The sequence below is a fragment of the Ixodes scapularis genome, unplaced genomic scaffold (assembly GCF_016920785.2).
Source record: "Ixodes scapularis isolate PalLabHiFi unplaced genomic scaffold, ASM1692078v2 PGA_scaffold11__112_contigs__length_91849675, whole genome shotgun sequence".
In the NCBI taxonomy this organism is placed as follows: Eukaryota; Metazoa; Arthropoda; class Arachnida; order Ixodida; family Ixodidae; genus Ixodes; species Ixodes scapularis.
Window position 1 is genome coordinate 14,113,328 of NW_024609837.1, and position 25,754 is coordinate 14,139,081.

Sequence of the window (25,754 nt, forward strand, 5' to 3'; positions counted from 1 at the left end):
CACCCTCCGCTGCTTCCTTCGATGACCCTATTCACAGCCGCTTGTTCGAAACGAAAGAAAGCTTTTTGCGTCATTTTCTGCTTCTGGAAAACAAGTGTAGCGTTACATCGCTAATAATTAAATTTGGAACGATTCAGCGCAATGCCGGTGGGATCGCTAGCAAATATGAAAATGTGGTGCAGAATCTCATTTTCTGGAAGTTTCGCGATAGAAAACATCTCCCGTATTTCTCAAATTTGCTTTTTTTTTCGGCATCTTTATGTTTATTTTGGTAGCTGGTTGCTTTCAAAAGAAGCGTTTGGAGTAATCCTCTTTGTCACGCGGTCCTTGTACACGATGGCATTGAACTGATATTATCGTTGACATTGATATCTCCACGTTATTTCTAAAAAATACATATATAATAAACATTTTTCAGTATTTTATTAAAAAAAAAAGCTAATTCCAGGATGGCCGCTCTGAGCCATTACCTATTTGAATGGATCACTGCCAACATATTGCTGATTGAATGGTAGCATCAAGTGTTTCTTGTTTGTATTGATACTGGGACAAGGTCAAAAAGTATTGTGGTATAGCAGTATATCGGTATGAGGGTCTAGATTATTATCACAGTTCCTGCCAACGTCCACAACTTAATCAGACACAGTCAGACATGCCCAGATTCTACGTCTCAGCGGCCGTGGACATGGTGCAACAAGTTGAATTTGCTGTGAATTTGCTGTCTAGAAACCTAAACTAATTTCCCAATTTATTAAGATAATATTCCAGCATATCATGTTCAAAAAGCACCCTAGTCTCGCTCATGTGCTGCCAGGTTAGTTGTAACTAATTAGTGATCACGAGAGTTTACGTAATATATGCATTCAACGGATTCCCCGTGCTACTCTTTTAATATACAAGCTAGAATGCAATGCGTACTGAGTTTTTTTTTTCATGTATCACTGTGACAAAACAAAATACTTGAGTAGCATGAAAGTGGTGAGGAATGAAGTATTTTCCGGTGACCCAAAGACACACCCAAATTATGGTTATGTTAATTGTTATCTAATTTTAAGAATAAGATATTAAGTCTTACTAGGTAAATTAGTTTTTTTTTTTAAACCTTGAGACAGATTCAAAACGTCCAACAATTAATAAAGACTCATGTAATTTTTGCCCTCGCGGAACAGATCATTTAATCTGTACTGCGTACTGGGGTGTTCAAGGGTGGAGTAGATTGTCCCTAAATATTATAATTTTAATTTTACCTTTTTTTTTTAAGTTCTGCGGTAAGTTCATTGATCCACCACCTTTGCTCATGCGAAAGGTGTTTTAGAACATTTTTCACTGCTGAACATCTAAAGCGACCTTCATTTTGTCTGGTCAATCTTGCACCGCTGATTATGCCATGGAACCTAATGAACGTTCCGCACTAAAAACCTGTAAACAAGAATTGAAAAAAAAAAAAAAAGAAAACGTTTTGTTCGTACAGTCCCTCTCACTGTGCAAGCAAGGCATTTGGTTTTTGAGCACTAAAATGTGAGATGGGTGCAAGATCTCGGACTAAATATAATTGCTAAGCTTCTTTGATCGAATTAGTCGGCCCATTTTTGTAGGTTGTGCGCTAAGCTGAGCCTTGTGTGTGTCATGTGTGCAGTGTCGTCGGTGAAGGGAACCTGGCTGAACATTACCAAGGTGTCACGCCTGCACATGAGTGCCTACCTCTGCATCGCCTCCAACGGCGTGCTGCCCTCTGTCAGCAAGCGGATAATCCTCGAGATCAGCTGTGAGTAACTCCCTGGACAGTTTTGGAACTCTGTTCATGCCTCGCTAAGCCCGTTCGATTTCAAAAACTGAACGCAGACAAAGCACTTTATGCTTCCGCCCTCAACGCTGCGCAATAGTGTGACGTAGTGGTTTCTTTTTCACAGCGTTATCATCTCGACATCGTGACCTTGTTGGATACGCTGACGTCGGACTGACAAAATAATGATGAAGCGCATGAAACGAGTACACGTCATTCTTCCCCGCATCCCTCATAGACGGTAGTTCCGGCACACGCTCTCTGCGTCCAGCTTCAAAATCATTTCACAAAAGCGCGTGAACTGATCGATGAACATCTAAGAAGCCCGTTCGTATTGGGAAAACGGCCTAAATTGGTTCAGCTCTTAATATACCTATTGCTATATTACCCAAGCATCAAGGGGAATGCAGGAATGCACGCTCCACATGCATGCGGATGTGGCGCGTGCAACACCGATCCCTGTATTCTCCTTGATGCTTGGGCAATATAGAAAAAAATCTATTACAACAGCCGTCAATCCTGAGTGGCACTTTGACCCATACAATCAATAATTAAAACGTAAGCGTTCAGATGTATAGTCTTAAGGGTGCATGCGCGTCTGTTTTTCCTCAGAACAGTCGGAAGGCCAATAAGTGTCATCTACACAAAATAGTTTGGCCAATAATGAGCCTGAAGATACGTTTAGGAGAATTAAAAAAACAAACAAAAAAACTCTGAAATATGAGTACGTTTTACGTGGTGACGTCACGCTCGTCGTCCCATTGGAGACTTGAGTTTGAGGTGTGCACGCATTTTTTGCCTCGTAGTTATACGAATTCTTCGTAGACCACCGTGATTAGAGCCCTCAGTATTCTACGGGAAAGTATACCCGCAGGCATTTTAGAGGCCTTTGGTATAAGTACCGAAAAGAGGGTAATAGCACAGTCTATCTAATGAACAGTCATATTTCTAAAACCCCAAGACAAAAAAAAAAAAAAAAAAGGACGGCGTAACGACGTTTTAATATGCAGCAAGCGGACAATTTTTGAGATCAGCTGTAACTCCCTGGCCAGTTTTGTGGTTCTGTTAATTTCTTGCTAAGCCAGCTTTGTTTTAAAACTTGACGCAGAAAAAGCGCCGGTACTTTGAGCTGCGTTGTGAGACGTCATTATTATGTTTCTTTTTTATTGTTTTTTCTTCTTGGGGCGTTCGCCCACATCTCATTTAATTTTCAAATCGAACTTTATTTAACTTCGTTATGGCGTCGATGTTATTGCCCATTAATAACAATAATGAACTGAGAAGGACACCGCGCGAAACATTATGCGCGTCTCCCGAAAGTAAGGGGAGCCGTGAAAAGGAGAGTGAGAGAGCAGCTGGTAGGGTACACGTGTGATGCAGGCTTGAGCTGCTGTTCTTTTCAGCCACTATCTTGCATTGACGACTTCTACTGTATGAAATGTTTTTCACGCCTTGTTGGTTTCGTCCCAGTCGCGTGCTCCTACCGCTCACCCTCCGCCTTGTGATTAAATCAGAGTCCACTGTTCTATCTTCACTGCGCTGACAAAAGAAGATTGCGAGCAAAAAGATAATGCGAGAGGCTTCTTTATTATGATTATCTTTGTTTACTGTTTTGCTTACGCTTTATCTACACCCAGTTACCCATTCATAGAGCCAACTCCGCACTAATACACGAAAGAAAAGAGCGCAGAGCGTAAGTAGAACTGACGCGAGGGTTCTAGTTTGGGAAAATTAAAGTATACTGTCGGGCTTTCTGCCGGGGGACGTACTGGTTTTATTCCCCTGCATTTTTGGGAACAAGTACATCTTCTTTTTTTCGAGACCTAATGGTATTCGGGCTCTATGGAAAGGCATGGTCGTTGCTGCAGTCGCTGGAGTCGTTTCCAGTATAAATCCGAGCCCATCTTCGCGCCTTCGTCGCTTACGAAAGCCGTCGTGATAAGGCTCTGGCGGACGCGCTCTGCATGCGAATAAAGATTTTAAGCGCGCGCTCCTCTTTCCCTCCTCCTTTTTTCCATCTCTGTCTTTCTCAATCCCTTTGTTTTTGAATTTAATTCTTTCTTCGAAAGAAGGCACGATCGAAGAGACACACAAACATGAGCTTTAGCAACGCGGTCACAACTCTTTCGGGCGCGAGCGACGCGGCATAATAACTGTACTGTAACATATTTTCTTTCTTTAGATATCAAACAAAACGGTTGAATAAGGGCCGTTTGTGAAAACGCATCGTGTGAAACATTACGAACACGCACGCGCATGGTATAGTCGCGTGTTTCGTAAAAGCACGCGAATAGAAGTCTCTTTTGCGCCTAGGTTGTAAAAGCGGCTGATAGAAATCGCACGGAAAAAGAATACAAGAAAAAATGAAAACGACAGGTTTGCCGAGAAGAGATGTCAGTAGCTGAGAGAAGCGAACAAATTGATTGAGTTGGGAGCTAATACGAGAAAAATGCTCTAGGATGGGGGGGAGGCCATTTTACAACGCTCGGAGAACGAGTATCGAGTCGTTGTTTTAGAATGGGCAGATACGCAGCCCTCACTGAGCTTCACTCGCTGCGAATAAACCTAAGACCCCCGCGGATTGCGCCCAAGTCCGGAAACTTTGGTTTTTTGTTTTTGCGCGCCTTTCCAGGCGCTTCTACGAGTCTTTTTATAGATTTTCTTTCGTTTTGTTTTCGGGTGCTGGAGAATTTGCACGCGGTACTTTTCAGAACGACAGGGATTTGGGGGAGAAAAGGCAGCGGCGTTATATTCTTCCTTGTTCGCGATAGTGACACTTAAAAATCTCGGGCGAACTTGAGCCGCCTCCTCATATCTCGGAGGGAAAGGGGGATCAGGCGAGGCTTCCATTCAAGCGCTCACTTTGAGTCGCAGGCGCGCGTTGGTTGTATGCGCGCAGGAGATGACGAGACTATCATCTCGAGACATCGTGCGCCTGCGTACGAGGAAGGGGGTTTCTGCGCGCAATTTGGAACGGGGGGGGGGGGGGGGGGGGGGGGAGCAGTGGGACGCCTCGACTGTGAGCCTGGATTGCCCTCAATAGAACGCGGTACTGACGACTGCTTTCGCCGAGTTCTTTTGTTCCTTTCGCTTCTACGCAGGCAGGCAAATATCAGGGGAGATTAGTTCCCTCGATGTCGCCTCATAGTCTCTCTCTCTCTCTCTCTCTCTACATGTATGTACGCGACGATGTCATTCTCCAGAGCTTTATTTCGGTCGTTCAGTTTCTGTTGGGTCCACGTTGATTGGACGATTTATCTTGAATCCTTTCTTCCGAGGGCATTGACCACTTAAACGGAAGACTGCCTCGCTACGCTCGGTCAGACAGCGAAAGCTCAGTTCTTCCAATACAGACTCCCCCCCCCCCCCCCCCTCTCCTAAACACGTATGAACCTTCGGTTGTTTTGTTTATGCGTTGTTCATCTTGTCAAATACGGACGCGTATTGGCTCTAGCAAACTAAGCACGTGTATAGCTGTTGGAAACAAGCGCGAATGCAGCCTGCGTGGAGTACGCCGGATGAAAGAATATAATACCGGATGCGGAAACCTGTTTTAGCGAAAAAGAGTTAAGCTAGTTTCAACATACTACTCCAGTTATGTAAAATATGCGTGTAACTTCATTTAATGAATAAAAAGAAATGCTTAATAAACTCAGGAATATTCCAGTTTTATAAAATATAATCAAACACTTATGCCTAAAATAAAATTAGGAAGGTGTAAGAGATGAATGATAACTTGAATTTTATTTAGTATAGTAATTTCATATGCCATGATCTCTGTTACTTCAACTTGGAAGTCCAGGAACTTTTGAGACATATCTATGAAGTTTTACACGCTTTGAAACGCTTTCATATATTTTTTTTATTCACCACATGCACCGTTGGTTGTTTTGAGACCAAAAGCTTACAAATATGTTGTGATGAAAAAGGTGAATGAAAGAAGTTAGTTTCGCCGCTTGTTTAGCTGAACTAACGAAAGGATGTACTAATAGTGAGAGAAACAAATTTTCTATTAGCTCGCTGAAAATTGGATTAACTTTTTCCCAACACAAGAATGTCAACAATTCGCTTTCTAAGTTTTGACAAAGCCTGCAGATTATTCGTCCGTACAGCGAATTTTCTGCTTTCCGACTGAACGTTTTCTAACAACGCTTGACGTTGTCCGTCGGAGACGGAAAGGTTGAGCATCGCCGGTCGTCACCGACATCGAACCTTCAGCTATATATAGACTGGTAGTAAACACGGCGAAAGGCACCTGAAATTTAAATTACTTAGAAGAAGGCACAACCCTACCAGCGTGTTTGGTACATCTTTGTATTTGTTTCGTTCTATAACAAGCAGCTCCAGTCTAGGGTGCCTTTTATTGTGTGTTACTTTAATCAGCCCACTAGCGCGATTGCATTTTGTTAGTTGACCATTTCTTACGGGACAACGACGTGTGATGATAAGGGAATGTGGAAAAATGGCAATGTGAACGAACAATGGCATGCTCCTATCCCGTCCGCGGTTCAGTAGTCCCCTGTTTCTCGGACATTTTAAAGAACTTCAGAAAAAGCTCACTGAAAAAATAGCAGGGCACGCTCACGCGCGAGAGCAGTGTCGAGATCGCGAGCCGATTTGCCGAGTCCTTAAAATAGTTCGTTCTCAAGGGCATTTAAGTGCCGGTTAAATAGTGGTATTAGCCTTCGTTACAGGGTTTAGTTGGGCTACTCTGGCTCATATTATTGAAACGCCCAGGTTAAACTTACATAAACGAACAAATAAAAAACGTAACAGGACAAAGCATATGTTCTGTTTGTTTTCGTTCTTTGTTTGTCTGTTTCAGCTGACCATTCAACAGTATAGGCGTATTCTGGTCCTTATAACATGCGGACGCCACGACGTTTCCTCAATAAAAAAACACCAACAAAAAAACTTGTATACGACCCAACTCAATTGTGTCTCCTTACTGGAAGGTCCAATATGGTATAATCTTTCGAAATAATTGTTCTCTTGATGTGAAACCGACGTTAAAGCCCTGCTCGTGTTCGTGCATTATCCGCGAATACTTTGTTTTTACTTTAAACACAATTAATAGATTCAATTGAGGTATTAGCTGGAAGCTTCAATTTAGCATAATTACCCAAAATAGGTTTGCGGTTTATGCGACTTCAGTTTGCTCTTTGGATCACTCCTTATGTAAAACGGTTGCAGTAGACCTACTCGTGCCTGTGCATTATGTACAAAGTATTTCTCCCCAATGAAAAAAAAAAAGAGTCTTAATTTATTCTAATTCGATTTTTGGTTTTTGCCGGAGGGTTCCAGATAATTCTCCCCAAAATAAGCGTGTCTTTTATGTAACACCCTCCGCCGTTTTCTTTTGGTAATGTCGTCGACAAATTGGGGTGCTATAGGGAGGGTCGTTCGCTGTCCGCAGTCGCCCCGATGATCTGGATCCCGAACCAGCTGGTGGGCGCGAGCGTGGAGACGGACGTGACGCTGGACTGCAACCTGGAGTCTCACCCCAAGTCGGTGACGTACTGGACCCGTAACACAGACACCATCATCCACCAGAACGCCAAGTACTCGGTGCTCACCGTTCAGCACGCCATGTACAAGGTCCAGATGCAGCTCGTCGTCAGGAGGCTCAAACCTGAAGACTTCGGAGAGTACCACTGCGTCGCCAAGAACTCCCTGGGCGAGACGGAAGGCACCATTAAGCTCTACGGTAAGTTCTTTCTTTCCTCTGCCCCGAAAGCACTCATTTCAGTTAAAGGTAATTTTTAACATACAGTATGTTCCGGAAAACAGTACACGGACTATCGATGTTTTAAATTTTAAATATTACACAGTGTGGACTACCAACAGGGTGCTGCCGTAAGACTAACACATTTGGCGTGCTTTCCAAAAATTTGTATTTTAAACGTACTTACGTGATGTTGGATAAGCGAACGTAGTTTCGCAAGAAGATGGATGTCTATTTTTACTTTTTAGAGCTCAAGTCAGAGGTGGTAAAATATTCCAAAATAGAGCAAAAACGGCGGCGGTTCATCTCCTATGCCTTACAGCGGATGCTCCTCGTCTGGCGCGCTGGTTTGTAAGCTTGCTCCCAGGCGGTTATTGTTTGTATTATTCGTTAAAGGTGTTAAATATTGCGATTATCTTGCTCATCGTCAGACTCTGTCATTGGTTCTTACCGTTTTTACGTTCAGCGAGCCACCCGAGAGCGAGCTCATAGACCAGTGTGCAGACGACTAACAGGCGGTCACAGGGGCTGTATCTCGAAATAACTCATTCCGATTTGAACCTTTCTCGTATGAGCCTATTCGCGAAACGCCCTTCGCGTTTTAACCTTTCGCGTTTCGACCCTTTTTCATTTGAACCCGTTCTCATTTGAACACCGTATTTGAACAACGTGCTCAAAACAAAGGGCAGTGAGGTACAGAAGGAAGGAGGAACAGTTGAGGATGAAGGTGAAAGACGAAGCGAAGGTGGTACATAGATGCTGCAAAGTGGCGCCATATCGTGCATAGCCCATGAAACAATTTTACTTATGCCTGCGTTCTGCCCCGAGTCTGTTGACGTAGCTACCTGGGCACATGGTGACGTGGTGTCATGGTTTCAAAGGTGCTAGTTCTGTTTCGGTGTTTAATTTCTCCTCTGGCACTGCCACTGTCGTTAATTTGTCGTCTTGTGGAATCGATGGGTGATTGCGCTCGTCATGTGTTATTGCTTGTAAGTACTGCAGAAAGATTCCGAGATCACGATGTTGGATTAATTCGGGTTCGGTGGTCACGTCGAGAATGCGAGTATTATATGCATACTATTTGAGATGAGCACGTCTACGCTGGGGGCTGTTCATTGTTCCAGTGCCGGGGAATGTGCGCGTCATAACGCGTTAAGATGCAGACAAGCGTTAAAAACTGCGGCGTTTCTTTTTTTTTTTTTTTTTGGAATGTGCGGGTGCGGACGTTGCGTGGCTTGAGGTTTCTTTTACCAGGCACAGCTTTGTTTCTTCAATTCAGCCGGAAATCATCAATGCAAAATATGCTCATCCGGCATGCCCTGTGAGGATATCCAATTTTTCACAACCGGTGTCGGAGTGGTCCTAGAGATCTGCGATCATTGTATATTTGCCTATCTGTCGCCCATCATGCCATGGATTGGCTTTACCTGTAGATGTCATTCTCTAAGATGCATTTCAAGTAGGGCTGGGAAATTGATCGATTAACCTAGCGATTAATCGACTAAAAATTTAATCGCGATTAATTTATTTAACCAGATAATCGGTAAAATTTTGACGAACCTAAAAAGGTAAAAACTCAGCGCTATCGCCGCGCAGACGTGGACGAGTACACCTGTTTGAAGGGCAAACTTGATGCTAAACTTTTGCCTAAAGTGAGCTGTAGGGACGAGATTTGTAACTCCGTACAATTGCAGTAGGTTACACGTGTCCCGTCTATTTCAACGCCGTTCGAGTGTCTGTTTAGCGCAGTAGAGGCTATTGTGAGCATTCAAGGGAACTCGCTATTGCCGGAGAGTATCAACGAACTTCGTTTCCTCGTGCAGCTGAAGTAATAACCTGTGAGTGTGAGTGTCTTTGAACTGCTCTGAACTACACATGGAGGTTGATTAGAAATCCAAATGGTATATTCCGCCGTTTGTCACAAATTCAACAAAAACAAGAACAATGTTTTTTTTTTAAATATTTTGTATGAGAATGAACGAGACCGATTGATCCCTTAATTAATCGATTAAAGGGTGGCGATAATCGGGTCAAACGTGTTAATCGACGCCCAGCCCTAATTTCAAGGCGCAATAAAGTTTCAGGTGTCTGGACTTCATAATCTCACTGGTTCTTTTATTTCGGTTTTCCGTGAGTGTGTGCTCAAATTATTGTTTTTTCCGAGCCTGATCACGTACACGGTTAAAAAAAGAAAAGTCGTTTTTAGAATGGTAAAAATCGGTATGTTTGTAGTAAGTTTGAAATGAAGAAAGATTAAAATGAACAAAAGTATTTTTGAGAATGGTCAAAACCAGAAAGTATGTTTTGAGAAAGTTTGAAAAGAGAAAGGTTAAAATGAGAAAAGTAGTTTTGAGAATGATCAAAACCCGAAAGTATGTTTTGAGAACGGTTTAAGTGCAAAAGGTAGAAAAGCGAAAGTTGTTTCGCCCTGGGTTGAAATGAGAAGGTGAAAACGAGAAGGTAGAAATGCGAACGGCTTCAAATGAGAACCACTTCATTAGGATATTGGAAATAAACAATATCAGATTGTGCTTTATTTTTGATAGTTCGCTACCTCAAAAAAGAGCTCTACAAAATAGGCGTAAACCTTCTTGCAAAACGACGTTCGCGTGCCCAATTTCAGGCACGTACGTTTGAAACTAGAATTTTGCAAGGCGCGCCAAATGTGTCAGCCCTTCCGGCCGCATCATGTACAGGTGGGAACAATACAAGTATTTTTTGCTTCTATTGGTTAATTTTGACGAGACGTGACGAATTTTGTGAATTTTTTTCTCCCTTTACGTGCGATTTAGGCGCCAAGTGCGAACTATCAAAGAAAACGTTTTTTTTTTTTTATTTTCAACCGAAATTTGTTTTTGCAGACTGAACACCGGGTGCGAGTTAGGCGTAAAGCAAGTCGTCTGCTTATTTCGCAGGAGTTACGGTGACGTCAGAAAAACGCCGAGCTCTGATTGGATCTGATTGAAAGATGGTGGGTAGACCTCAAGGCAGCCTACTTTGAGGCCTATCCACTATTCTTCATTCAGAACCATTCGGAGCTCCGCGTTCTGACGTAAACAAAACCCCCGCAGAAGAAGCAGACGACTCTTGCGCTCCTCGTAGTCCAGAAAACACGGTACATTACGTCACTGAGTTGTAACCAGTGGCTAATGCAGCGTTGGCTTGAACGTAACTCAGCACTTAGATAGTGCCGTATCAGGGTGTATCACTAACGAAGCCCCAACCAAACGCTGCATACACAAGGTCAGCACTATTTCCAGTCATGACCAATAGCGTTGCTGGGGTGTCGCTCCTGTTACATGTGAAAAGGTATTCAAAGAAAGACGGGTATAAGTGAACCTTTTTCAGATCGCTTTAAAAATTATTGCAACTATGAGCTTGCACAAAAAAAAAAAAAAAATTCGAAGGGTCGTTAAGGCTGTTTCCCACGTGTACCTCAGTGCTGAAAAAACGCAGCGTCAACACTGCAGCAACCCTAAGTGTGCGTTGCGTTGTGCGCGTGGGCAGACAAAAAGAGAGGTGGCATGCACCAGAGCGCTGTTAGGGCGCTAATTTAGCGAAGTGTTAGCGCATTGCCTATAGCGATAATTTGGCGCTTCGGTGTATGGCTGCACAAGCCTCTCAGTTTGGAAGCTAGCGGCAAGCAGGAGCGCGCGTTGCGTACCTATACAGAAAAAAGAGAGCCACGTCCTTGAGCTAAGACAGTTGGGCTGCTTCGGACGACCGTCTTATTGTTCATCGAATTCAGCAGCCGAGAATGCTGCCATAAAAAGCAAAACGACGTCCGGTGTCACATATGTTCGGAGAGCAGCGATGGTTACTTTGTCGCCGTCAAAGCTCAGATAGGCGCTTGGTCTGCGCGATTCATCGCACTTCAAAGAGCAGCGAACGTTGCGATGTCTTAGCGCTCCCGGGCCTGGAATTTCGTTCTTGCGATAATAGTGTTGACACATTTTGAATGAAAAGTTATTTTCATGGGAAATTAATTAACCAACAGTAGATGACCAACAATGCATTGTCACATTAGGCCAATACACCATTCAATTCAAAACTCCTTACTGCTGGAATTAAAACCGGCAAGACTTCAGGCACCTATCAGAATTTACTCGCGGAAGTCCCAGGCTCACGCCGCTGGGCCATTAAAATCGTAGCTGATTTTTTGTTTGTTTAAAGAAACAGTCACATTCTAAGATGCGATCGGCGAGGATCTGAGACACAAGTCGTTCTATTTTAAGCGGACGATACTTGCCGTAGTCTTAAACACCCACGGTACGAAGTTGGGCAAAAACAAAAAGATATCTGAAACTTTATGTTAATTAGCGAGAAAAGCAGGCGGGATGTAAGTGGCTAGTGTTCCCACCTTTAGGGGCTTGAATACTAAGCGAAATTCGATCGATGGTCTGGGCCATCCGAGCAGCTGTTGCACTTGGCCTACGAAGGCCGTTTTCAACTCACCGAGCTTGTAACGATGACGTTAATTAGCGCACGTTGCCGCTTCAATGGGCCTTTTGAATTTCTTCCGGCGTATCTAAGGATTTGCGAACCGCTTTTTTTTAGTTTTTTTTAAACGTGTTCTTTTTTTCTTTTTTTTTTTTACTCTGCGGTTTCAAAAGTTTGATCGGGCTCGTAAGAAAAATTCTGCGGCTACAAATCTTAGGCTCGGCTTATCCTTTGTTTGCCTTTTAGCTATTGGGAAAAAATGACAGCTGCGTATATACTTAAAATTTGTAACATCATCGTTTGACAAACGTGTTATTACAATGAGTTTGGTTTAAGTAAGTTCTATATGGATATGGGAAGTGGTTGATGTGTTTAGATATCGGACCGACAAAGCAATTTTGTTATTTTACCGAATAAAAAAATAAATATAATGGAGCTAAAAGTGAGAGTCCGAACGAGCTGTTGTAAATTAAACATGATTACGAAAAACAAACAAAACAAAATCTCGAGACTTGGGGTACAAAAAGGGGAAAAGGTAAACACAAAAAGGGTGTACAGCCCAAGGCGAAGCCAGAATAGGCTGTTAGGAGCTCGTCGCAGTGTGCGTTGGATAGAGTACAGTTTGCATAGAAAGAACATAAACACTGAAATTAGGCGAGGAACGGACACTCAAAGTTCTTTTACGACATGATAAGATGGGGCTTGGACAGAACAAACGAGGATCTGAATGAAGAATTTAAAAACATTGGTTTGTGTGTATGTCTATACAGCCTAGACGTTGGTCTGCCTCAACGGGTGACGAGTCTCCCAGCTGTTCATGGGCAATTTTGAAGAATTAGGTACACGTAGGAGAGCGCATTGGATAGACTACAGTTCACACCGAAAGGATAAATACACTGAAAATGAACGAGTAACAGACACTCACAGTTCTTTCATTGAAAAAAAAAAAAAATTGAGTGCCAGTCTTTTGTCTATTTTTAGTGTTCTTATTCCTTTTGTGTGAAGTAAAATGGGCTGTTGTTTTAATATTTTTATTGACAGCAAATATCCGAGCATTTCGAAAGCTACAGGTTCGAGAGTAACAAACATCACGAAGCTGACCGTAGTTTTTGCTGTGAAGACACCGTCCAAAAACTAAAAGATTCGTTCCGTACTGGCACGACGCAACGGCTCGGTCTTCGCCGTATCTCGAAAGCAGGCTGAACTTACGCGGTCCACACTCTCACGCATAATTTGCTGCTGCTCATTTTTTAGAGCGCAGCTCTTAGGGGCCCCTTTCCGGCTTGAGCGGCGTCGGCGCCGCCGTCGGCGCAATTGCGAGGTCACGTGAGCCTCCCCTCCGAGGTCATGTGAACCCCAGGTCACTGACCCCTGAGGTCACGTGACCCCCCTGACGTCACACGACCCCACGAGGTCACGTGACCCCCCTGAGTTCACGTGGCCCCCCCCCGAGGTCACGTGCCCCCTGAGGTCACGTGACTCCCCTAAGGTCCTGTGACCCCCTGACGTCACACGACCACTGAGGTCACGTGACCCCACTGACGCCAGACGACCTCCCTGAGGTCACGTGGTCTCAAGGAGTCACCTATCCCTCAGTACCCTTCCATCCTCCTCCTCGAGAGCTGCGCTCTAATCCGAAGTTACAGGGAATTGTAAACGGCTTTCATTTTTTGTGTGTCGTTTGTAAATGCCAGAGAACGGTTAAAGTCGACCAACGATAAAAAAAAAAGAATTTTACCGAATAACGAAGTAAAGCGCAGCTTAACTTTGAATAGAACAGAGGGTGAAAGCGGACAGCCTCCTGTAATCCCGCCCGCTGGAAGTGCCTTCATGCGCTCGAGGCGCTCTCTCTAATTAAGGGTCCCGCACGTAGACACCATCGCAGTGTTCACAAAGTCTAATAGTCTGTAATCATCACCGAGAACTTAAAAAAACGCAGGACGTGGCTTAAATTGCTCACGCTCCTCACTTTTGTGATTATCCCTCTTGCGTACTTGTCTGCTAAGGCCGCCGTTTCATCGCTTGCGGTGTGATTATCAGATGCCCAAGAATCACCAAACCCCGCCGTTTTTACGCCATCAGGCGATGTGTAGTCCGTGATTTTATTTCATAAAGACGTGACAAATGAAAGGAACGTTTCGGAATCGCTCTTACACGAGTCTCATGATACAAATGTTGCTCTAAAAGCTCGTTTATTTTTTTTTTTGTGTGTGTGTGTGGGGGGGGGGGGGGAGAAGGGGGTCGAGGGAGAGGTGTATGCGGGAAGTTTATTTTATGACGTCATACAATCCAGGTACTTCAATATATTTTTTAAAATTCGATCTTTTGAAGCGATTCTGCAACATGTTTATTTTTTTTTTTTCGAGTGGACGTGCCCTAAATATTAAAATCGCACCTAGCCCAAAAAATTGTCTCGCAGCATAAATAGTCCGCGTAAAGTTGTTCTTTTTCAGAAACAAGTTTTTTTTTAATTAATGTGTGTTATCTAACAACCTCTCATTACTTTTTTTTTTGGGGGGGGGGGGGGGTGGGGGGGGGGGGGGCTGGGGCGGGGGGGTGGAGTTGAATGTCCTTTGAAATAGGAAGGCACAGAAAAGATGTGACAAATAGCTCACGTTGAGAGTCCCTGCAAAGACGACAGCTACAGTGGCGTGGAATAAACGTGAGAGAAATTCGCTGTAAGAACGCGTCCGACAGCAAAGCACTTAGCGCTTTCGCCCAGGAAATGCATATTACAAAAGAAGCTGTTCTAAAACAAAGACTCAATAGATCGGCTTTAATCGAAAGGGCGAAAAAACATGTATGTTAAATGAATCGAATAAGGACAAAAAAGAGGATAAAAAGATTAAAAAAATATATTAATATGGTATTGGAACCGAAGAGTCCTCCGCGCAGACTGGTGTGATTGGAGTACTATTGGTAGTGAAGTGCGTGTTTGTGAAGAGTGGAGACAATGAATATTTCTCATTTCGAAACTGTGTGTGTGTGTGGGGGGGGGGGGGGGGGGAGGGCACACACACTCACACGAGACAAGTATTTAAAAAAAAATTATATAAAACAGCCACGATTATAGCACGCAGCAATACAATTTAAAAAGCAGTGTTAGGTGCGAGGCTGGACGATCGATACCAGCCACCTCAGCGCGCAAAAGAACAAAATATTCAAGTTATACTCGGCGGTAATGATCACAGCGCGCGAAACAAAACACGTTAGTTTTATTTTCTCGTGGTTTTCGCAAAAACAAGGAACGAGACAGCGCGTGTAATAATGACCCGGCGAGTCGAGACAGTTCCTTATCAGCAACAATACGCTTGCTTCGAGATGCTTCGGGAATTAAGTGCCGCAACATCTTGCAGAAAGCGCGCGAGCGAACGCCTCATTACCGCTATGGAGCCTCCAAAAGGAACGCACATCGGCGCAACATTAAATGCCATTCTAAAAACAAAAAATACATTCTACAGCGGAAATTTACAAAAGCACAGCTAGAATACCGACTAAGAATTCACGTGGTGCGTCCGAAAAAAAATATAAAGGAAAAAAAAAGGAAGAAGCTCTCGCGTTTGGGGCGTATTTTTCCGCGCCCCAAGTTGAAGTACTTGGGGAGGTTAAGTGCTTCGTTTATAAGGATCACCTAGTAAGAACATTGCCCTCAGATGGCGTCGATTGTTGTTAATTTATTAAGATATTAGGTTTTCTTTTTTTTCTTAATCTTCAAAAAAAAAAAGAGAAAATATATAAGTCTCTTAAAAAGGTGGGATGACCGCACATAAATTCCACATTCTTAATTAAAATTTTATCTATTTTTTTCATACGCGTTTCTGCCTTGTCCCCGTCGAGTGCCTGACGGCTCGTGGTATTGGCTCCAGAACTGCAGAAAGGCAAAGCAAAATTGGGGCTACGCACGCGTGAGCTTGTTTTTTCACTACTGCTTTTTTGTAGTTTACTTTATTCCCTTGTTTTCATCGCGCTCTAAGCCGTCCCTGAGATGAATTTTTATATTGTTTAGTGAGGTAGAAAGACAGAAAGGCAGAGACTCAAATTGATGCCGTGTCTTTAAAAAAATATTTTGGTTTTTATTTTAGGACCTATTTTTTTTTTTTTAAAGACATGTTAACTTGAGTGTGCGGTACAACATAAAGTTGTGAGGCAAAGTTCACGGGGCTTCCATGTTCAATGCGGACGAGCGGAATATTTAGAAACAAACATCCCTAGTTCGCAAAGTGGGGATGCGTTTTGAAACAGTGAATCTTCTTAGCGTGCTTATTATCTACAACCGTGCAGCTTATTAGTAAGGGGGATGTCTGTTATAAAAATATTTAGAAAAAAACATCGTGTTTGAATTTTCTTTACAACTGTGAGCCGACCTACGCATTGATATCTATCTGGTTAAATTTTTTTTTCAAGTCACGCACAAAACATGGAAGCACGCATTATTCGGACAGTTACCGTGCAAATGCGCTTTTATTTTTTATTCATAACTAAATATTTTTATAATTATTTTAGTGGCTGTTTTCTTCATGTACAAGTTCCGCTCGACGACTTTCTAGTGATTATTCTAACTAGGTTCCGCAGAATTATCTGCGATAAACAAAGCGCCTGTTTCTGCCGCATTCCAGCGATGCTCCCAAGAAGAAGAAGAAAAAAAGCGTTATGCTAACAGCAAGTTGGAAATGCGAACAATGTGGAAGACATTATGAGAAACGAAAAGTATGAACTGAACCGACAATTAATTAAAAGCTTACAGCAATAGAAACAAGAGTTAGGGCCGGCATTTCGTTTTCTGCGGGCGGGAACTCTCGGAAAGGTCGTATATCATTGATAAGTAACGGATCCTTTTTAAGGAAAATGAAGAGAGCGCCAAAGTACTGTGCTTTACGCCAAAGAGATATAGAAACTTTGCTGGCGCCGAATATTTCAGCCATTTTTGATGGCGGTGGAGTTCGGGCCTTTGTGAATTTGCGCGCATTTACGCATCAAGCTGCCTGCCCTTTTGAAAACGACGGCGAAAACCCGTGTTTCCGTTCAATTGTCTGCGAGGTTGTTGGTCGTTCTCTTTTCGCTTCTACGCGGTCCTCGCTGATGATCGCTCTTCTACAAAGGAGTTTGGTCGCCGCATGCTTTAGCGTACCTCAACTTGGCAACACGGTGAGTCAAGGATTAAGAAGTGCAGTGGCGGAAGGGACCGACGAAGCCTGAAGAGCGTGCGGTGTCGAGCTACACGCTCGCGTCATGCTGACGACGAGAGGAGGCAACCGAGCGGGACGCCGGCCGGTGGCGAGATTAGCAACTATCAACATCCGGCCATCTGGCCTTGCTATGTTTGATCGCCAAATCAATTGCCTCGAGCAAATAATTTGCGAATAAACCCAGCGAGGACGTATAGCCGGATGAGCAGGAAATCGTACTCCGGCCTTGGGAGGGGGTCCCTTTACGTCATGCTTGGGTAAGTCGCTGTATGGACGAGCCAGACTTGGGAAGTAATCCGTTACATATAACGGATTGCTTGTAATATGTTACTTTTTTCGCGGCAGTTATTTGTAATGTAATTTTGTTACGAAATATTGGTAACGGATTACTTTATTTACTCGTTCCATTTTAAAAATATGAACATAATACAGAAACTCGAGCTATATGATCAGGCAATGGACCTTTCTCACATACCAACGGCACCATGCGGTGACCGCACGAACTAAAAATCGAGGAAGTAACCTACCTGCGCTACCAATCGATAATGGGAGCTACACTACCAGTTTCTTCGCTTTCTGAGCTGCGGCGCGTGCCCAACGCGACTTTAAAGAGGAGAATCCGTGGCGTCCACCCAAATGTCGTGTTTTTCTTTCCGTTCACTTTATTTTTTGTGTAACACAATTATATATATCCTGCAATTACGTGTTCTACCCGCTGATTCAGAGCCTCTTTCCGAATTTCCACGATTTTTCGTGCCGACTTCCACCGCTTGGCATCGGGCGCTCGCGCGTGCGCAGAACGCTTCTCGGAAAGGCTACATTCAGCAGCCTAAAGATAGCAAGTTCTACAAAATAGAAGACACGTGAAGAGGAGAATGACCGAAAAGAAAACATGCTTCTTTTTTTGTTGTTGTTGTTGTATGACTGGTCACTAGAACCGCTGGAAAAACGCGCAAGGCATATAGAAGTGCGCGAAACACAAAGATGGAGAAGAAAACGTCTACTAGGCGTTGTCTTCTTGATCTGCTAGCGGTAGTAGACGCTACAACTAAGCATAGGCACCACTAACGTTGTCTGCAGAATTGCAGGGATCATTTCCGGTTGCCGTAAGCTAGCGAGATGGCAGGTGTGGTTGCAACTTTCGCTGCCTTGGCATCGTACAGGTGAACGGAGTGAACTTACACTCTTTATCTTAAATACAATATTCTATTTTACAAAGACTACCATAATACCGGCGTAAATGCAAAGCAGTGTTGCAGAACATTTTTGAAAACATTAAAATTGTTTCTATTGTTTTCTTGACAAGTGTACGGGCAAAGTAACGTGAAAGTAATTTCTAACGTAACGAGTAAATTAATTCGTTAATTTTCAGCGAAATTAAGTTTTAACGGTAGTTTATTATATTTGAGGCTGCGCAATTTGTAATTGTAATCCATTACATTTTTCAAGCAACGGGCACAAGTCTGGAACGAACACCAATATAGCTACAATTTGCTCTGATGCTTACCCTGTAAAGCGTGCACCACCTTGTGCTTCTGAGCTATGGGAGAAGACACTCATGACGTAGGTAGGAGCAGCGACCGCTGCGCTATGTAGTACGCATATAATAAAGTTCTGCACATTGAGGAGGCAGTTCGCGCAAATCACCTTTGTTAAAAAAAAAGTAACTAAAAATACAAATTAAGCAAAAATAACTTTTTTTGCTTAATTTGTATAGTGATTAGACGGGGCAGTATTTCACAAAATAAACTTAAAAAAAGGAAAGACGTTTACTATTCTCTTTACTGCCGTATTAGAGCATAGCTCTTAAGAAAGAGGAGGGGAGGGGATATGTCCGTGCGACGTCATGACGGTTACGTCACTAGTGACCCTCGTGACGTCACACTTTACGTCACGTGTGACTTCATAGTGTAACGCAGGGTTATGCCGACGGTGACGGCTACGCCGCTCAAACCGGAAAGGGGTGCCTGAGAGGTGCGCTCTAAAGAACATTTAGCGCTATATTCACGCCGCGAGACAAGTTTTTGAGTTAGAGCCGATTATGAAACATGCTCCTATTTGGGCACGTCAATCCGGAATGAACGCTCAATATCAAGTTTTTCTACGCGGTCGCCGCCATCTTAAATCTCGGAACTTCCGGTAGCCGGGAAAACATCGTTCTGATCTCGTAACACCAGTGGGAGAGGCTCACGGTTTTTATTCGCCACTGTCTATCATTCTTGTTATGCCTTTTCTGTGTGATTTTTGTGATTTTGCTTGTTCCAGGTTGTAATGCTTTGGTTTGCATGTGCGTGTCTGTGTGTGTGCGCGTGTGTGTGTGCGCGCGCGTGTGTGTTTGTGTGTGTGTGTCACGTATGAGGCGTTTTCCCAGGGTCTTGTTAACGCATTTTGTTACCCATCCCCTGTACCTGATTTGTCAGCTACGTGGGTGGGGACAAGGGTAGAAGAAGAAAAAAGTATATTGAAGCCCGTTACGAGACCCAAAATGAATCTGGCAACGTGATTTGTTGTTGCTGTAGTTCACATGTCGGAGATCTCTATGATTAGTTTTTGTTTTTTGTTTGTTTTTAGTTTTGTCAAAACTAACACTTTCTAACGTTTATTTGTTGTATCCAGTACCAAATAAATGTGCTGTTTACTTTTCCCAATTTGCTTCGACACGTTTTCGTTGAATTGTTGCGTAATGTCTTGTAGAATCGTTGCTATCACGTAACCGCATTGAGCTGCTGAACTTCAGCGGGCTGGGGCTTTGTCATGCACCATGCCATTATCTTTATCGAGCCCGCGAAGCAAATAAAAACATATTGCCTTAATTTTTATAATGATAAGGGCGCGTTATATTTCTGCACTCATATGTCTTTCTTCTGGTAGTTCAGCGTCCCTTTGTGTTTTCACTCTCAGCCTTTTGGTCTTAATCTTTTTATGAATTTTATTTTTGCTGCTCTAAGAGGAGATGCAAAACTGTTTTTTTTATTATTATTATTTATTTTGGGGCATTTTATCTCCCTCTCAGTTCGGAAAAGAGGAAAAACAAAATTAGTGTGTTTGTTTGCAGAAAACCCAGCTGGTAGCAGCGCTGTATCTTAGTCGGCCGGAACGTTTCTCGTATTTTTGCTTCGAGTAGATACAGAAACTTTTTTTGTTCTAAATAAATTAAAAAAAAAAAACACTAGACACACGAAAGCGGAGAAGAGTCTTGACTTCTGATGCCACAAGTGCTGTGGCGGTCCCAGTGTGAAATAGTAATGTGCTACAGATTCGCTATTGGGAAGAAAATGCATACTCGTGATTGAAAACTGCTATTGCGCCCCCGCCAATTCATCATCCAATAAGTGCATTGACATAATATATTGCCCTTATACCAAGATTTTAAAGCTTGAAATTTTTTACTGGTCTAGTGCAGTAGCAGCACTGGTAGTGTTCCTGAAATGAATTACTGTGAAACTGAAAAATGAGTGCTATAACGTTATTTTGTCCCGTAAGCGTTAGAAAACGCACCAGAGAGAAAAATTCGTGCTCAATTATTTCTAGCCTGACCAAAATGGCGGTACTATAGTTTTAATTAAAAATTTCAATCACTCCAAAAATAAATCTTTTGAATTATGAGAAACAATCTCTACTCTTGGAACATCGAACGAAGTGAGTCACAAATTAAACATTAAAAGATAAAAAACAAAACAAAAATAAAATCGAGGTATGGCAGGTTTTTTATAGCCTTTTGTCTCCTGAATTCGGTTATCGCTCTGAACCTGGGCCGGGTTTAGTGTCAACCGTTTTCATTTCGTAAAAAAAAAATACTCAGCGAGTGCCACAGAATGTGCAAAAAAACATTGGCCACGCGTTATCTGCCAAAGGGTTCTCGACGTCATTGTCTCCCTCTCCGAACCAGGTGAAAGGGTCACGTGACACCGCGAATGACGTCACTTCGGCGGGTTTTTCCTCCTCTCCCTTTCGTCTGCTCTGCTCGGTGGTCAGCGAGGGGGTGGGGGGATTTACAGCGAATTTACAGCGAATTGTTGCTTCTCAATTTCCTCGCTCGTACATTATTTGCTGACAGCATAAAAACGGCACGAATGTCCTTCCATTGTCGTGCTCGAGAGCGCAGGGGAAACCAAAACATGGCGGAGGGATAGAGGCCATGCTGAACTCCGGACGTCTAAAAGAGCCGCACTTACATTCTCATCGTGGCAGTGAATAAAAAAAAAATCGTAGAAACACAAACCTTTAACCACTATATGCCTAACTTAGTCCGGGTTCTGACAGCCTTTTTTTTTTTTTTTTTTAATACCGCTTTAGTTTTAGGTTGAAGCTTGCGAATCTAATGAAAAAAAAAGTTCTGACACTATGTTTCAGACGACTTGTTTCCTTTTCAGTTATTTTACCACATAGCTACCCTGAGATTTAAATTATTTAGAACGAAAATGGGACTTTTTTTAGGCGTTAGAAAGTTATAAAAATAGAACAGTCGATGCTCCAGGCACGCTTTAGGAACTTCACTGTGAAATTCTTAATGTCGCCAACCGAAAATAGCTTTAGTGTAGGAGAGATGTTTGAACCAGGCAGTCATGTGGCTATTACAGTCCGTAACTTCGAGCCTTCATTTAAAAAAAAAAAAAGGAAAGAGGATATGAGATCCACCGGGGATGTCGCGAGTAACTCTTTACATAACTACATGCGCGCAAAGCAGTTTTGGGCATCGTCTTAACCAAGCTTGAGACAGGTTCCCGAGAAGAAGGCCTAGATAAGCCTGTAACAAGAAACTTCAACACATGTAGAAAAAAAAAAAGAAAATGCTGAAATAACAAAAAAAAAAATTTACGTACCCAACAAAAACGCGTTAATAATTAAAAGAAAGCACAGTAAGGCGTTGCGATTTCAGTCGTCTGGCCATCTTTTACGATTAGCGCGTGAATTCGCATCCGGTTCCGGCTCTCCATTGAAGAAGAAAAAAAAGACAGCTAAAACAGAATATTTAAGAAGTCCAATTTTCAGATTTTGACAGTGATAAATCTTTGACCAGAAATGAGTTTTGTATTGCTTGTTTGTTTTTCGTCTTCCGAGGACTAGCTTTTGTTCGCGCTTAGCACTAAACAGATGCGAAGAATTTCGATGTCGTAGATCCAAAAACAAAAGTCACTCAGGAAAACATAGGACGAATATCAGAACGCGCGGAGATAAGAAGAAAAATCATTGTGTAGTTTACTTTTCGCAATAAATATCGAGCTACTGTAAAACCCTTAATGTTCGCGAGCCCTTAATTTTCGCGAATTTCGCGAAATAAAGAATTCGCGAAATTTAAGGGCGCGCGAAAATTTCGGTCCTTAAGATTTTTAATGCAGGCGTCTGGAATTCGCGAAATTTAGTGGTCGCGATTATGCCATCTGTGACCGATTCGCAAAAAATAGGGGCCGCGAAAATAAAGGGTTCTACAGTATATTATAGTAAAAATAAGAACTTAACACAAAGCTTTTGTAAAAATAGGCCACAAAAAACGATTTTTTTTTAAATTATAATTGTTTCGCTTGAATAACTTGTGAACACAAGGTAGCCAATCAAGCTACGAATAAGCGTAATATATATTTCAATATTACAGGTACGCTAATAACATTGTTCACAGTTCATGACGTCATAACGTTTAACATCAACTTCCGCTTTTCCGTTCACAATATTTTCGGCCCAATAAACTCATTTTATAATTAAAAGCTTTTTCTAGAATTTGTGTTTCACTTTCTGGGCAGACTTCAATATATATATATATATATATATATATATATATATATATATATATATATATATATATATATATATATACATATATATATATATATATATATATATATATATATATATATTGACAGAAAAATTAGACTGATCGCGCAAACAGGTCTACGTAACTCACTAAACAAACCTTATACATTTAACACCGTTTGCATCAATATTTTGAATACAATTAGACATCCAAATTTATTTTATTATTTACACAAATACCTGCTGCGCCGTTAGGCGTTATGCAGGGGGAACAAAACACAAACGCATGCAAAAGACATTTTTAGTAATGCAATCGACAATCATTCAGTACTACATTTTCACTCGAGCACGCTTCTCTGAAGTCTGTGATAGAAGACGTCAATATTGATAACAGCTATCAGTTCTTCCGGAAGGGCATCCCACTCCCGGGTGGTGTGAGCAAAAAATGAATAACAAAAACTGTCAGTACAATACCTATATTCTGCCGCCGTCTTAGAATGATTCCGCCTTGAAGATACATAGTGGGGTACGAGAATGTAAAGACCCTTTTCAATGCGTGTTTCCCCGTGATATATACTGTGAAAGAATTTTAGCCGCAAACACTTTCTCCGAAGTCTAATTAGGTCCCAACCCAGTCTCTTCTTTTTTTTTTCTGCTATAATCGCCTGTGACAAACCTTAATGCCTGATTTTGAATTGGCTCTAACTTATTCGCGACGTAACATTGAGGCGGATCCCAGATAAGACAGGCATACTTCAAAATTGGTCTGATAAAAAAAAGATATAATTAGGGTGTGTATTTTCCGGTTTTAACCGAAAAACACCGATAAACATCCGTCGGTGACGAAAATATAAAATCGGCTAAAACCGAAAAACACCGGTGGTTGGATATTTTTGCCCTGGTTAAAACCGAAAAACACCGGCCGTTGCTAGTTTCCGACCTAGCGAAACCCTTTCCCCGTAGAGGTTCGTCAAACGTGTTATCTCGTGGATCCTGCATTCTTCCAGTGTTTATACATGGCTTCCAGGTGGCGTCAGTCCGCCCTCTTTTCTGGGGCTCAAAAGCGTCTGGTGAACGCAATGGAAGCTAAGCTCTCATACGCCTTTCTCTTATTGTGTCTCCCATGGCCCCCTTTTGTGAAAAAATTAACACAGTGGAGGGTAGACTCTCACGTGCCTTTTCCTTATTGTGTCTGGCCAAGTGATGTCGGTGCAAGCCATATATTCAGAGGTTGCTGTGGTTCCTGGAAGACACTGCCAACGTCCGTGTCGCACAGGAGCGTGCGTTTTCATAATTGCGGGTTGCGAACCGCAAGGAACGTGCTGCCATGACGGCAGCACGTTCCTTGCGTGTAGATGCAAGCATGAAAGTATGCTTGCATCTACTATAATAACCAAGTGTGAGAAATAGTTGCTTCCTAGAGAAGAAGTGTATGAACTATGTGAATTAAGTTGGAACTCTCTGTCTGTGATCAATCGCTTTTTTTTTTCACCGATATTCACCGATTTTAGCCTCGTCGCGAGACGTTTCACCGAAATACACCGGTGTTTTGAAAATAAATAAACACCGAAAAACATCCGCCGATTTTTCTCTCAAATAAACACCGGAAAGTACACACACTAGATATAATGTTTGTCTTACGGTACGAGATGTGTTCTTAAAATTCCCCCGAATAAAAAGTAACATCTTATGGGATATCCACACGAAGGAGAAATCCGCCCAAAAATAACATCTTATGGGATATCCGCCCCTTTCCTCCGCAGAACGCTGATCACGCGAGACATACGTCATCCCTTTTTGACGCCTCGCGGTGCCGTCCCCCTCCGTAGTGGAGGCGCGGAGGCTACGTGCTGTCAGCACGAAAGCTCCGCATATGGGCGGCGGAGCCGGGGACGGAGTTTACCGGGTTGTTGATGTCACGACACCCGTCCGTGGAGTTCTCCTTCATGTGGATACCCCTTTACTTGCCTTTGCTACAATGATCATTCCATTCTAGATTATTATAAAAATTAACTCCCAAATACCTGCGTTTATTTTACTCGCTCAAGTTCATAATTGTTTTATCTTATATGTAGCCGTGCTAACAATAGATCGAGTAAAACACATGTATTTGCACTTTTTTATATTAAAGCTCATTTCCCAATGATCGCACCAGCGTTTTAACATTCCTAAATCTTTTTGCATCATACAGACGTGTGCGTCGTTTCTATAACTCTGTATAATACACAATCATCCTTAAATAACCTGATATTTAACTGTATCCCCTCGCAAATGTCGTTAATAAATATAAGAAATAACAAAGGTCCCAGTACACTTCCCTGAGGCACCCCCGAGGTTACAAGCACAGGTGAAGATTTTTGACCATTTTGTGCAACACTCTGTTCTCGCTCAGATAAGTATACAGCCACTCAATTTATAATATTTTCATTTTTTCCTATTAATATAAGCTTATTCAATAACAAATGATGTGGCACCGTGTCAAACGCCTTACAGAAATCCAAGAATATACAATCTAGTGTTTTTTTTGTTGTCAATGACGTTTGAAAGGTAATGTGTAAATTCAACCAGGTGTGTTACACACGAATAAGCACGACGGAAACCGTTTTGGGAGGGAGAAAAAAAATTACTGGAACTTAGAAAGTTATATCTCGAGCGATATAATGAATGCTCTAAGAGTTTGCACGCAACACCTGTCAGAGGCACCGGGCAGTAGCTTTGAACAAGACTTCTTGACCCTGACTTAAAGATTGAAGTCAAGTTTGCTTTCTTCCAATCAAAATTGAACAAAAAAAATTACGCGGTCTCAAAATTGATGTTTGGCAGCAATTCATATAAGCTTTTTAACTTATAATAAACGTTTCCGACAGTAAGG

At 42.4% G+C, this 25,754-nt stretch overlaps 1 protein-coding gene across 1 annotated transcript in view; it reads left to right on the plus strand.

The window, feature by feature from the left end:
* The window catches only part of LOC121835174 (lachesin-like), a 205,405-nt gene that overhangs the window by 175,268 nt on the left and 4,383 nt on the right, over positions 1 to 25,754 (plus strand). The window contains exons 5-6 of the mRNA XM_042289146.1: positions 1,637 to 1,765; positions 7,200 to 7,490. Of these exons, the coding sequence (XP_042145080.1) occupies positions 1,637 to 1,765; positions 7,200 to 7,490 (420 nt within the window). The remainder of the gene's footprint in view (positions 1 to 1,636; positions 1,766 to 7,199; positions 7,491 to 25,754) is intronic.